The sequence below is a fragment of the Octodon degus genome, unplaced genomic scaffold, assembly GCF_000260255.1.
Source record: "Octodon degus isolate 3935 unplaced genomic scaffold, OctDeg1.0 scaffold00021, whole genome shotgun sequence".
Classification (NCBI taxonomy): domain Eukaryota; kingdom Metazoa; phylum Chordata; class Mammalia; order Rodentia; family Octodontidae; genus Octodon; species Octodon degus.
Window position 1 is genome coordinate 6,932,832 of NW_004524597.1, and position 10,480 is coordinate 6,943,311.

The window sequence follows — 10,480 nt, forward strand, 5'->3', positions numbered from 1 at the left end:
AAGAAGAGAAAACACTCCAAAGGGATATGTTGCCTATCCCTTCTATATTTGGAACTTCTGTGATGAAATCTACATTCCTGGGGTTCCAAAGCCAGATCCTGAGATCTATGTCCTGTACAAATCTCTGTATCATCCACCCTAGTCTCTGTACCCAGATGGGCTCATCCTCCCAAAGTTCTACCTGTACCTGGCTTCAGCCCATTGCACAATCCTTGTACCTGCTCACTCTTCCACCTAGATCACTCTCCATCCTCTTAATCCATTCACCAAGTAACTCCTTTCCCCTTTTCATCAAAGTAGTATCCAGTCCCTCTGCTATGGACTGTGGGCCTTGGCATGACTCTCTTGTCAGTAGCCCAGCACCCTCTGTAGGCTATGCCCTTGTCACAGGCCAACTGCCCCATTACCAGAACCTTCATGCAGGTCAGCTGTTTATCTCTCTTTCTAACTGTGGGTTCTTGCCTTCTGTTAATTGCTTACAATTTGCCCCCTCATAAACACACTGCAGCCCACTGTCTCCAGGTGGCAGGTATTGTGAGATATTGTATGAGGGATTCCCAGTCAGGGATGGCACCAGCCCTGAGTCCTGCACCTAACCCTTCGCCCTTCCCAGCACAGCAAGGACCCAGGGTAGGGTTTTCCAGGAGTGTCCAATGTTTCTTACCTGCTGGCTCTTTCTCCTTGGTGGCCAAGAGTCGAGTCCCAGTCTGGCTGGTCATTCGGCCTTTGTACAGGATCCCGTCCACTCCCAGGATGTCCACCTCAGCCTATTGGATGATCTGGGTTCCATGTTAAGGTCTCTACTCCACAACCCACTCACTAGTTCATGGAGAGGCCCAGAAGCCAGACCATACCCTTCCAGACAGACCCACAGCTCAAGGCCTAATCCCACACCTCTGACCATGCTGATGTCTACCCTCCATGGAGGTGGCCAAGGCCAGACTCACAGTGTCATAGTCTATCACTTGGGGGTCCCCGTAAGGATAGAGAGTTGACAGGTTGTACGACTTGAGCTTGACGTTGGGGTCATTTCGAGGGCCATCACCCCAGTCCTGGTAGGAGCCCTGGGGCTTGAAGTGCTCCTCTGGGATGCTGAGATCCTGGAACTGCAGCTGGTGGTGTTCCCTGGGCAGGGCAGAGGATCAGCAGCCACCTGGAGACCCCTCTGCCTCAAAGGAATCCGAGGACAGGTCCCAAGGCCTGACCAATATTGCAGGGTGTAGGTGGCCCAATGGCCTACAGGGCCTGGGGCCTAGTGAGTGGTTGCCAACATGCACAGCTGGGGGAGAAGAGTAAAGTAAGACCTGCCTTTCCCTGACCAGACCACACCCGGAATCCTGGTCTACGTCAACAAGCACATACTCTAGATTTCCTGAGCTTAGCACAGGCCTCTAAGTCCTTCCCCTTTGCATGACTGTGATTAACACTTAGCTGCTCATCCCCCAACCCTGGCCCATGTTCCATGGTGCTGGGTGCTGAAAAGAGCCCTGGAACCAAGGATGTCAGGAGGTCAGGGATGGGGCTGGGACCCAGACAGCCAGCTAAGTAGAAGAAACCTGCAAGTGTGGATGTCAACTCTGCCTCTTAGTCATGACTTTGAGCCAGTCACATAAGATCTAAGTCTTCTTCCACTGTGACATTGAATGACCATGGAATATACTTTCAACTGCATGGACTCAGGACGGTAAAATTCTTGGCATTTCACCTTCCTGGCCACAAAAATGAGTCCCATTGGAGACCAGATCATTCCTTTTCCACCAGAAGACAGATGTACTAATCCTGGCTTACATGGGCTTGTAAGGTTTAATGAGAAGCTCTCTCATTGTAACCATCTAATTATTTTTGGCCTACAATAGGTCCCCTATCTATAGTCAGCTCATTTTTTTTTTTGTACTGGGAATTGAACTCAAGATCTTGTGCTCACCACCAGCTTGTGCTACTTGCACTATCTCCCTGGCCCTATCATGGTCAGCTCTTAAGTTTCTCTTCCACCCAAGCCACCTCCCAGAGGGATCCCCTGAGGACAGTGGCCAGTGTCTGGGACTGAGATGTGCAGTGTTGGCTCTTGGCCCTCACCTCAAATGCTGCCGCTGTAGATACTCATAGGTGTTGGCACTGGCTGGCCGCAGCCTTGACAGCAGGTGGGCTCTGCGGATGGTGATCAGCTGTCTGCAGAGGACAGGAAGAGGCCAGGGTGGTGGGAGGCACAGTGGCCAGCAGAGGGCTCCAGCTCCCACATCTTCTGGGAAGCCTTCCCAGCAGAAGCAAGAGCAGACTTGGGTAAGCCCACTCTCAAATGTGGCCATTTCTCTAGTATGGAGCCACGGTGTGAGGGCTTGAGAAGCTCTAATAATCATGGTAAGACTAAAAAAAAACAACTATTCCAATTATAAAAGTAAAACTCAAAGTACTGAAATCCTAGAAACAGGTTGTAGATTGGTGGCTGCCAGGGCTGCACAGAGGGAGGATGGGAAGTTTGCTTAATGGGTGTGGGGTTTCTTCTGGGCGATGAAAATGCTCTCCTTCTACTAGGAGAGTGGTGGTTGCACAGCACTGTGAATGAACTAAATGCCACCAAACTGTCCCCTTAAAAATGGCTAAACTTAGGGGACGGGGAGATGGCTCAGTGGAATAAGTGCTTCCCTGGCAAGTGCAAGGACCTGAGTTCAATCCCTGGTTCCGAAAAAAAAAAAAAGCTAAACTTATGTCATGGGTATTTTGCCTCCATAAGGAAATAAAAATGAAGAAAACCATATGCGCTTCTTGAGGAGCTGGGACTCCTCTGCCTCTCCATCTGAGTGGTGGTAAAAACATGTCAGAAGTTCAGGTATGCACACATGTAAAAATTTATCCATCCATACAATAATCAACAATGTATGTTCTTTATATATGACAAACTACAAGAATCACTCTAAAGATCTGACACAGATTTTTATATATGTTCTTTTGGCATTTTTCTATGTTTATGTAAATTTTTTTGAATCAGTGTTCCACCTTGTAGTTAGGCTGGCCTTGAACTTACCATCTGGCCCAGGCTGGCCTCAAACAGATGGCAATCCTTCTGCCTCAGTCTCCTGAGTGCTGGGATTATAGGCATATGCCACCACACCTGGCTACTATGTTTATGCAATTTTTAAAAAAAAATATTTATTTATTTATTTATTTTGTGTGTGTGTGGCCAGCTCAGCCCACCAGGGGGCGGGGCTGGCTGGCATGTGGTGCTGGGGGATTGAACCGCGGTCCCTGTGCTTTTGCTAAGCTTGTTCTAAGTAGGTGTTTTAGACCACTGAGCCATCTCACCAGCCCTGTTTATGCAATTTTTAAAAGAAACAATAATCACACCCAGGCGGCGACCTGGTGCGGCGGTCTCGGCGCCGGGCTGCGGAGTGTGAGGTCGCCGGTTCGCGCCCCCATCCCGACTCTTTCTCTTGGTGCTGGTGAGATGGCTCAGTGGTCTAAAGCACCTACTTGGAACAAGCTTAGCAGAGCACAGGGACTGCGGTTCAATCCCCCAGCACCACATGCCAGCCAGCCCCGCCCCCTGGTGGGCTGAGCTGGCCACACACACACACACACACACACAATAAAATAAATTTTTTAAAAAAGAAGTGGTTTAATAATCACACCCATACTACTTTATATTCTCATTTAATTTATTCCAAACATGTTTTGTTTTCAAACATTTTTTCATCATTAAATATTTTTCCATAGCTGTGATATTCAATATGTCACAAATATACTGGCCAAATGTGGCTATTTCAATTTACACTTAACTATATTTATTTATTTATTCACTGGGGCACTGAACTCAGGATTTTTTTTTTTTTTTTTTTTTTCAGAACCAGGGATTGAACTCAGGCCCTTGCGCTTGCCAGACAAGCGCTTATTCTACTGAGCTATCTCCCTGGCCCCATGAACTCAGGATCTTGTACTTGCCAGGCAGGCACTTAAGCCACTGAGCTATCTCCCCAGCCACTTAACTAAATTTAAATGAAATTTAAATATCTGTATCCCAAATGTATTAGCCATGTTTCAAGTGCTCGACAGTCCAAGGTCTCAGGTACCTCCTGCACTGGACCAGATGCTACCATCCACATCATGGCAGAACTTTCTACTGGATGGCATTCTTATATAACTTGGCTGACACTACCTGATGTGAATGAACTACAACTCAGTTACCACATGCATTGTTTCCATCTTTTTTACTACTATACATAATACAGAAAATAGCTGCATTTCGAAAGTAAAATCTTGGTTGAAGCTCCTCCATAATTGTGAGCTGACAGGAAGGAGGTGCAAGGGCCCTACGGCTAGGCAAGCACTGCAGAGGCCCTGCAAAGTCTGGCACTCAGTACAGATTATTATGTAGCCGCTCCTAAAAAATCTAACCACAGAGTTACCATATAACCCAGTACTTCCATTCTTAGTTTTATACCCGAAAGAACTGAAAACAGGTGTTTGAATATGCATGAATGTGCATAGCTGCACTAGGTATGATAATTAAAAGATAGAGGCAATCCAAATTTCCATCAACCAATTGGCTCTCTATTCACACAGTAGAATAGTATTTAGCTGTAGAAAGTATCATGTTACAGCACAGAGGAACCAAATAAATATGCTAAATGGAAGCCAGATTCAAAAGGCCATATACTGTATGATTCCATTACAGGAATCATCCAGAAAAGACAAATCCATAGAGAATGATGGCAGATTCTTGGCTGCCAAGGGCAGGAGGGGAGCTGGCAATGGGGAGTGATCACTAATGGGTTGAGATTTCCTCCTAGGGAGACTAAATAGGGCTCTGGAATTAAACAGAGGTGACATCTGCAGAACACTATAAAAGTGTTCACTTTTAAATAAGTTCTGGGGCTGGGGAGGTGGCTCAGTAGAATAAGCACTTCCCTGGCATGTGCAAGGACCTGAGTTCAATCCCCGGTTCTGGGGGGAAAAAAAAAAAAGTTCTTCTATGCTAAATGAATTTGCTCTCAATAAATTTAAAATATGATCAGGTTTCATCCAAATCTGCTTTTCCCCACAAGGATTCTATCTGGTTTTATTTTGGTTTGGTTTATTGACCTATGCCTGGTATACAGCCCTGGTAGACAGGATCAGTGATAGACAATGCTTCCTTCATCTGTGCGTGCCCTCAGAGGTGGCATGAAAAGCAGGGTCTAGTATTGCAACACATAAGACTGCTCACAACAGCTGTGGAACAGTGCACACGGACTGTATATGCACGACTGTGCAGCAGTGCCCATGGGCGCACGGACACCTAGGTCCACCCAATCGCAAAAGCCTGGCTGTGCGGCTGGACGCGCCCCCTGGCGGTACTCACGGGCCAGTCATGATCTCCACCTGCCGGTCGCAGGAGATGCACTTCACTCGCTCAAACAGTTGCCTGAAAGACAAGTCAGCCTTGATCAGCCAGCCAACAGTGCAGGAGGAGGCTGCAGATGCTCTGGGCTCAGCTCTACCGACCCTGTTGTCCTGTCCGCAGGTTCCTGTGGCTTTCCTCCCCAACCCATACCATGCCTTCCTAGGGCGGCACAAGCCTGTAATCCCAGCACTCTGAAACTGAAGCACGAGGATAGTAAATCTGGGCCCAGCCTGGGCAATTTAACGGACTAACCAGACCATGTTTCAAAATAAAAAAATGAAAAGGGTGGGATGTAGTTCATTGGAAGGTCTCTGACTCAATCCCCAGTTGCCGTACTGAAACAAAATAAAACACAAAAAGGAAGGCAAAGGGAAAGGGAAAAAAGAGGGAAGAAAGGGAGGGGAAAGGGAGCGGAAAGGAGGGGAAAGGTAAAGAAAGGACTGTCCTCCCTTCTGGGCTGTGGGCCCTGTGAGCTGTGAGGGCAGGCAGGCTGCCCGAGTGGGTGGGGGTCAAGAGCCCTGGTTCAGGCCCTGGAGTTGCCCAGGCCCATGTGGCCTGCACATCTCTTCTTTCTCTGAGCCTCACTTTCCTCTTTTGCTGTATGAAGGCTGCTCCCACCCACTTCGGGAGGCCAAAGTGAGACCATCTGTATTCTCAGTTTCACTCCTGTCCCTGGCCCCACCTCTGTGGTCACCTCTTGAAGCCTGCAGCACGGTCTGGGTCCAGTCGGAAGCCCTCTATCATCAGTTTCCTGACTGCTTGCCAGATGTCAGCCACCTCTTTTTTCAGAGCATCCAGGTCACTGGGTACCAGCTGTCAATGGCCGGAAGGAAGAAGAAACAGTCTAGTCAATTCATTCATATTGCAAAGTTACAAAGATAATAGGAGAATGAAACAAAGACAGTGAGGGGCCAGGGAGATGGCTCAGTAGAATAAGTGCTTCCCTGGCAAGCGCAAGGGCCTGAGTTCAATCCCCAGTTCTGAAGAAAAAAAAAAAAAAAAGAAAAGAAAAGAAGAAGAAGAAAGAAGAAAGAAGAATCTTCTCTCCCCACAAGGATTCCTTCTGGTTTTTTGTTTTGTTACTTATGGAGCATGTATATAAAGTGAATGATTCAGTTGCTTTCAGTATACTCACAGAATTATATGACATTGCAATCAATTTTAGAACACTGGTATATCCCCAAATCCCTAGCCCCTGGGATTCACTAATCAAATTTCTGCCTCTATGGATTTTTTTTTTGTATGCGTAAAATACTTTATTATTTTCTTTTTCCCCATAATTTTATTAGAGAAGCAAGTAGCAATGAGACTGTTTCAAACCAAATAAAAATATGAAACGCTTCACGAATTTGCATGTCATCCTTGCACAGGAGCCATGCTAATCTTCTCTGTATTGTTCCAATTTTAGTATATGTGCTGCCGAAGCGAGCACTGGATTTTTCTATTCTGTACTTTTCATATAAATATCATGCAGCCAGGGATGGAGCTCAATGGCACAAGCGCCTGCCTGGCAGGCATGGGACCCTGAGTTTGACTCCCAGTACCAAAATAAATAAATAAATAAATAAATAAATAAATAAATAAATATCATACAGTATGTGGCCTCTTTCACTCAGCATACTACCTTCAACATTAATCCATGTGGGAGTGTGCGTCAGTACTTCATACTACGTGTTATAAAGCAAGCAATGTCACGGCTGAATTCCACTTCATATGTTTGTTTCTGGTTTTCTTTTGTTTTTTTTAATTTTTTTTTAATTTTTATTTTGTGTGTGTGTGTGTGTGTGTGTGTGTGTGTGTGTGTGTATGGCCAGCTCAGCCCACCAGGGGGCAGGGCTGGCTGGCATGTGGTGCTGGGGGATTGAACTGTGGTCCCTGTGCTTTGCTAAGCTTGTTCTAAGTAGGTGCTTTAGACCACTGAGCCATCTCACCAGCCCCATTCTTTTGTTTTTTGAGACAGGATCTCATTATGTAGTTCAGGCTTGCCTTGAACTCATTATGAAGTACAGGCAGGCCTCAAACTTGTGGTGTTTCTCCTACTTCAGCTTCCCAAGTGCTGGGATTATAGGCATGCACCATCATGCCTGGCCTTTTTCTTGTTTTCTGAGATAGGGTCTTACTATGTAATTCTACTGCAACCCTCCTGCCTCAGCCTTCCAAGTGCTGGGATTACAGGCATGCAAGGCCATGTCCAGCCAGATCAACAGATTTTTTTTCTTGCTGTCCTGGGTCCTTACTCTGGGGGATGTTACCATCCAAGTGGCCTAGAGAAAGAGTAACTTGTGGACTGAACTGAATTTGTGAGGATGTCTTCTTCTTTTTTAAAAAATCGTGGAAATAAAAATTAATTAATTAATTAATTGTGGGTTGAACCCAGGGTTTCACACATGCTAAGCAAGCATTTTACCACTCTGCCACATCCTTCACCCTTTAAGATTTTTTTTAAATTTTGAGACAGGGTCTCATTAAGTTTCTCAGGCTAACTTTGAACTTGCAATCCTCCTGCCTCAGTCTCCCAAGTAGCTAGGATTATAGACATATACTACCATGCATGGCTAAGGGTACCATCTTTGAGGTGGTCCTTCTTGTCCCAGTCAAGTCAGATGATGGAGTCCCCAGATGATACTTTTGCTGTGACCTTATAAGAGACCCTAAGGGCCAGTGAGATAGCTAAGTGAACTAAGTGCCTACTTAGGCAAGCGCAGAGACTGGGGTTCAATCCCTGACATGACATGCTGCACTGACCCCACCCCTAGGAGCACTGAGCCAGCCATTGAGACTGGACATGGTGGTGCATGCCTCTAATCTCAGTGCTGGGATTGCTGAAAACAGGAGGATCACTGAGTCCAAGCTGCGTAGTGAGACCCTGTACCAAACACATTAAAAAATAAGAGACCTTGAGCCACCCAGCTCAGCTAGCTGCTCCCAAATTACTGCCTCTGGAATCAGCATGTGCTGTTTGAAGCTGCTGAGTTCAGGGATAATTTGTTGTGCAGCAAAAGATAACTGACACAGGGGCACACACCTTGGCACCCATGTCCTTCCTCAGCTGCTTTACAGACTTCTTCCAGTCATCCTCATGGGTTGAGACCTTCAAGAGCATACCCTGAATCATGCTGTTCAGCTCGGTCACCACTGTCTCCAGGTCAGCCCTGTTGGCCTTGCTCGCCAGGGCGCTCCTGTCAGCTTTCTAGAGAGAGGGGTTCCAGGGTCAGGGCTGCTGGGGTAGAAGCAGGAACAAGCTGGCAGACATCCTATCCTTTGGGTCTTTTTTTTTTTTTTTTTTTACGAGTTTGGGACACTGATGTCTAGCCATGGTACAAGTTCAATCTTCTTGTCTACACTGACTCAAAAACAACTGGGATCCAAGCTTAGGTTTTCCTATGACAGGGGAGTCGGTGCTTGGTTTTTAAGTTCACATAAAGGAATGTTGCTGAAAATAGGGGTGAACAGGACAAATTTCAAGAACCCTCTCCTCTCTCTATGAAGAGAGGTGATTTGGGGAGGCTCACTGCTGGATTTGTCTGGTGATTCCACCTCCCTGGGCAGCAGGGCTGGGGCTCAGACTGGGGGAGACTGGAAGCACAGGCCACTCCATTTACTCACTTCTTTCAGCTCCTGTTCCATGGTGCTTTTATTCACCTTGTTCTGCTCCAGGGATCTGACTTGAGCCTGGAGAAGCTAAACACAGAAGAAACAAAAACATGCAGCCATCCTCACAACCTTGAGGAGTGTCCACTGCCTGCCTGCATCCTTGTCCTGTGCTGGGAGGGGACTACAGAAAGATGGGCAGAATGCAGGTGGGTACATTAGAAGGCTCTGGCTCCCAGGCTCCAGGTGCCCAGAGCAAAAGGGAAGGAACATAGTCTTGGGGCAAGTAGTCCCCTTGGAAGTGACATCAGAACTTTCCTGCAACAGGAGGCAGACCCAGAGGAAGCCCAAACCCAAAGATTTGGCTCCCTAGATTTTAAGGCCAGTTTACCTCATCTGCTCTGAAATGAGGTCCCAGTGAGAACAGTCGTCTGTCACTGACTGAGCACTTACCATATGCTATACGCTGCGCCCATGCATCAGGGGCCTGCATACTCATGCCCCATCCTCGTAACTCCACAGTGAAGCAGCTCCCCCATCAGTGCTGCCTTCCAGCCATTCACTAGAGCCCCAGTGAGAGAAACAGCAGCAACTCTGCTTGGGGAGGGCCCCCACACTGGCAGAGGCTCGGGCCACTTCTCCTTCAAAGCTATGAACAGGCTTCCACGTCTTCCTCCATATTTCTTTCTCTTATCCTTAGGAACAGAACCCCCAACTTTTTCATAGATTTAGCTGCCCAGAATCAAGACTACATATTACAGCCTCTCTTATATCTCAGCGTAACCACTGGGGTATAAATGCAAGTGGGTGGATATCTTTAATGTTCATTTTGTACCCTCTTCGCTACTGGTTTGGTTATAGAAGTTAATGACTGGAGTACCATCAGGCACCTTGAGTCATGAGTGACTTTATGAACAGAAATCACAGAGGAAAACAAGAAAAAGAGTTTGCATTTCATGCCAGCTCTGGACTGACCATCAAAATTTCTTGACTATGAAAGAGAAATGCACTTATACCTTGCTTAAGTCACTTATTTGGGGGCATTATGTTACTCAAGCTTGAAACTAACTGTAATTAATGCAAACCCCCATCACAGTCACTTCTCCCATCCCAGGTTCCCAAGGTTGAATATGAGAGGTGACAGTGTGAAAACATGTTGTCTTTTGTTGTTGTTTACTTTTTTATTTTTTAGGGAAGGTTCTATAGGGTGTTCAGGGTCTCACTATAAGATCGGATTCATAGTGATCACCTGTTTACAGCCTCCCAAGAGTTGGGACTATAGGCACGTGCCACCACACCCAGTCTCAATTGCTGTCTCAGTGCTCTCTAAAGCCCTACTCAGGGTTTAGAAGAGGAATTTTCCCGCTGGATCCTGAATAGACCCAAAGCACAGGCCTGGCGAGTGAGTGAGAGGACCTGGGGCCACCGGATCCTGAAAAGACCCAGGGCACAAGCCCAGCAAGTGAGTGAGATGACCCAGGGCCCACCAAATCCTGAATGGACCCAGAGCAC

General features: G+C 46.9%; 1 protein-coding gene and 1 non-coding gene across 6 annotated transcripts in view; both read right to left on the minus strand.

The window, feature by feature from the left end:
* CUNH16orf96 (chromosome unknown C16orf96 homolog) overlaps positions 1-10,480 on the minus strand; it is a 50,877-nt gene that overhangs the window by 6,268 nt on the left and 34,129 nt on the right. For all 5 annotated transcript variants that reach the window (XM_023711328.1, XM_023711327.1, XM_023711326.1 and 2 more), the window contains exons 7-13: positions 8,984-9,058; positions 8,403-8,567; positions 6,072-6,190; positions 5,336-5,398; positions 2,077-2,169; positions 948-1,125; positions 665-767 (exon numbers count right to left, since the gene is read on the minus strand). In XM_023711328.1, coding sequence (XP_023567096.1) covers positions 665-767; positions 948-1,125; positions 2,077-2,169; positions 5,336-5,398; positions 6,072-6,190; positions 8,403-8,567; positions 8,984-9,058 — 796 coding nt within the window. The remainder of the gene's footprint in view (positions 1-664; positions 768-947; positions 1,126-2,076; positions 2,170-5,335; positions 5,399-6,071; positions 6,191-8,402; positions 8,568-8,983; positions 9,059-10,480) is intronic.
* LOC111815799 lies at positions 6,703-6,809 on the minus strand. Its single transcript, XR_002820434.1, has one exon. It is a non-coding gene; the product is annotated as a U6 spliceosomal RNA (small nuclear RNA).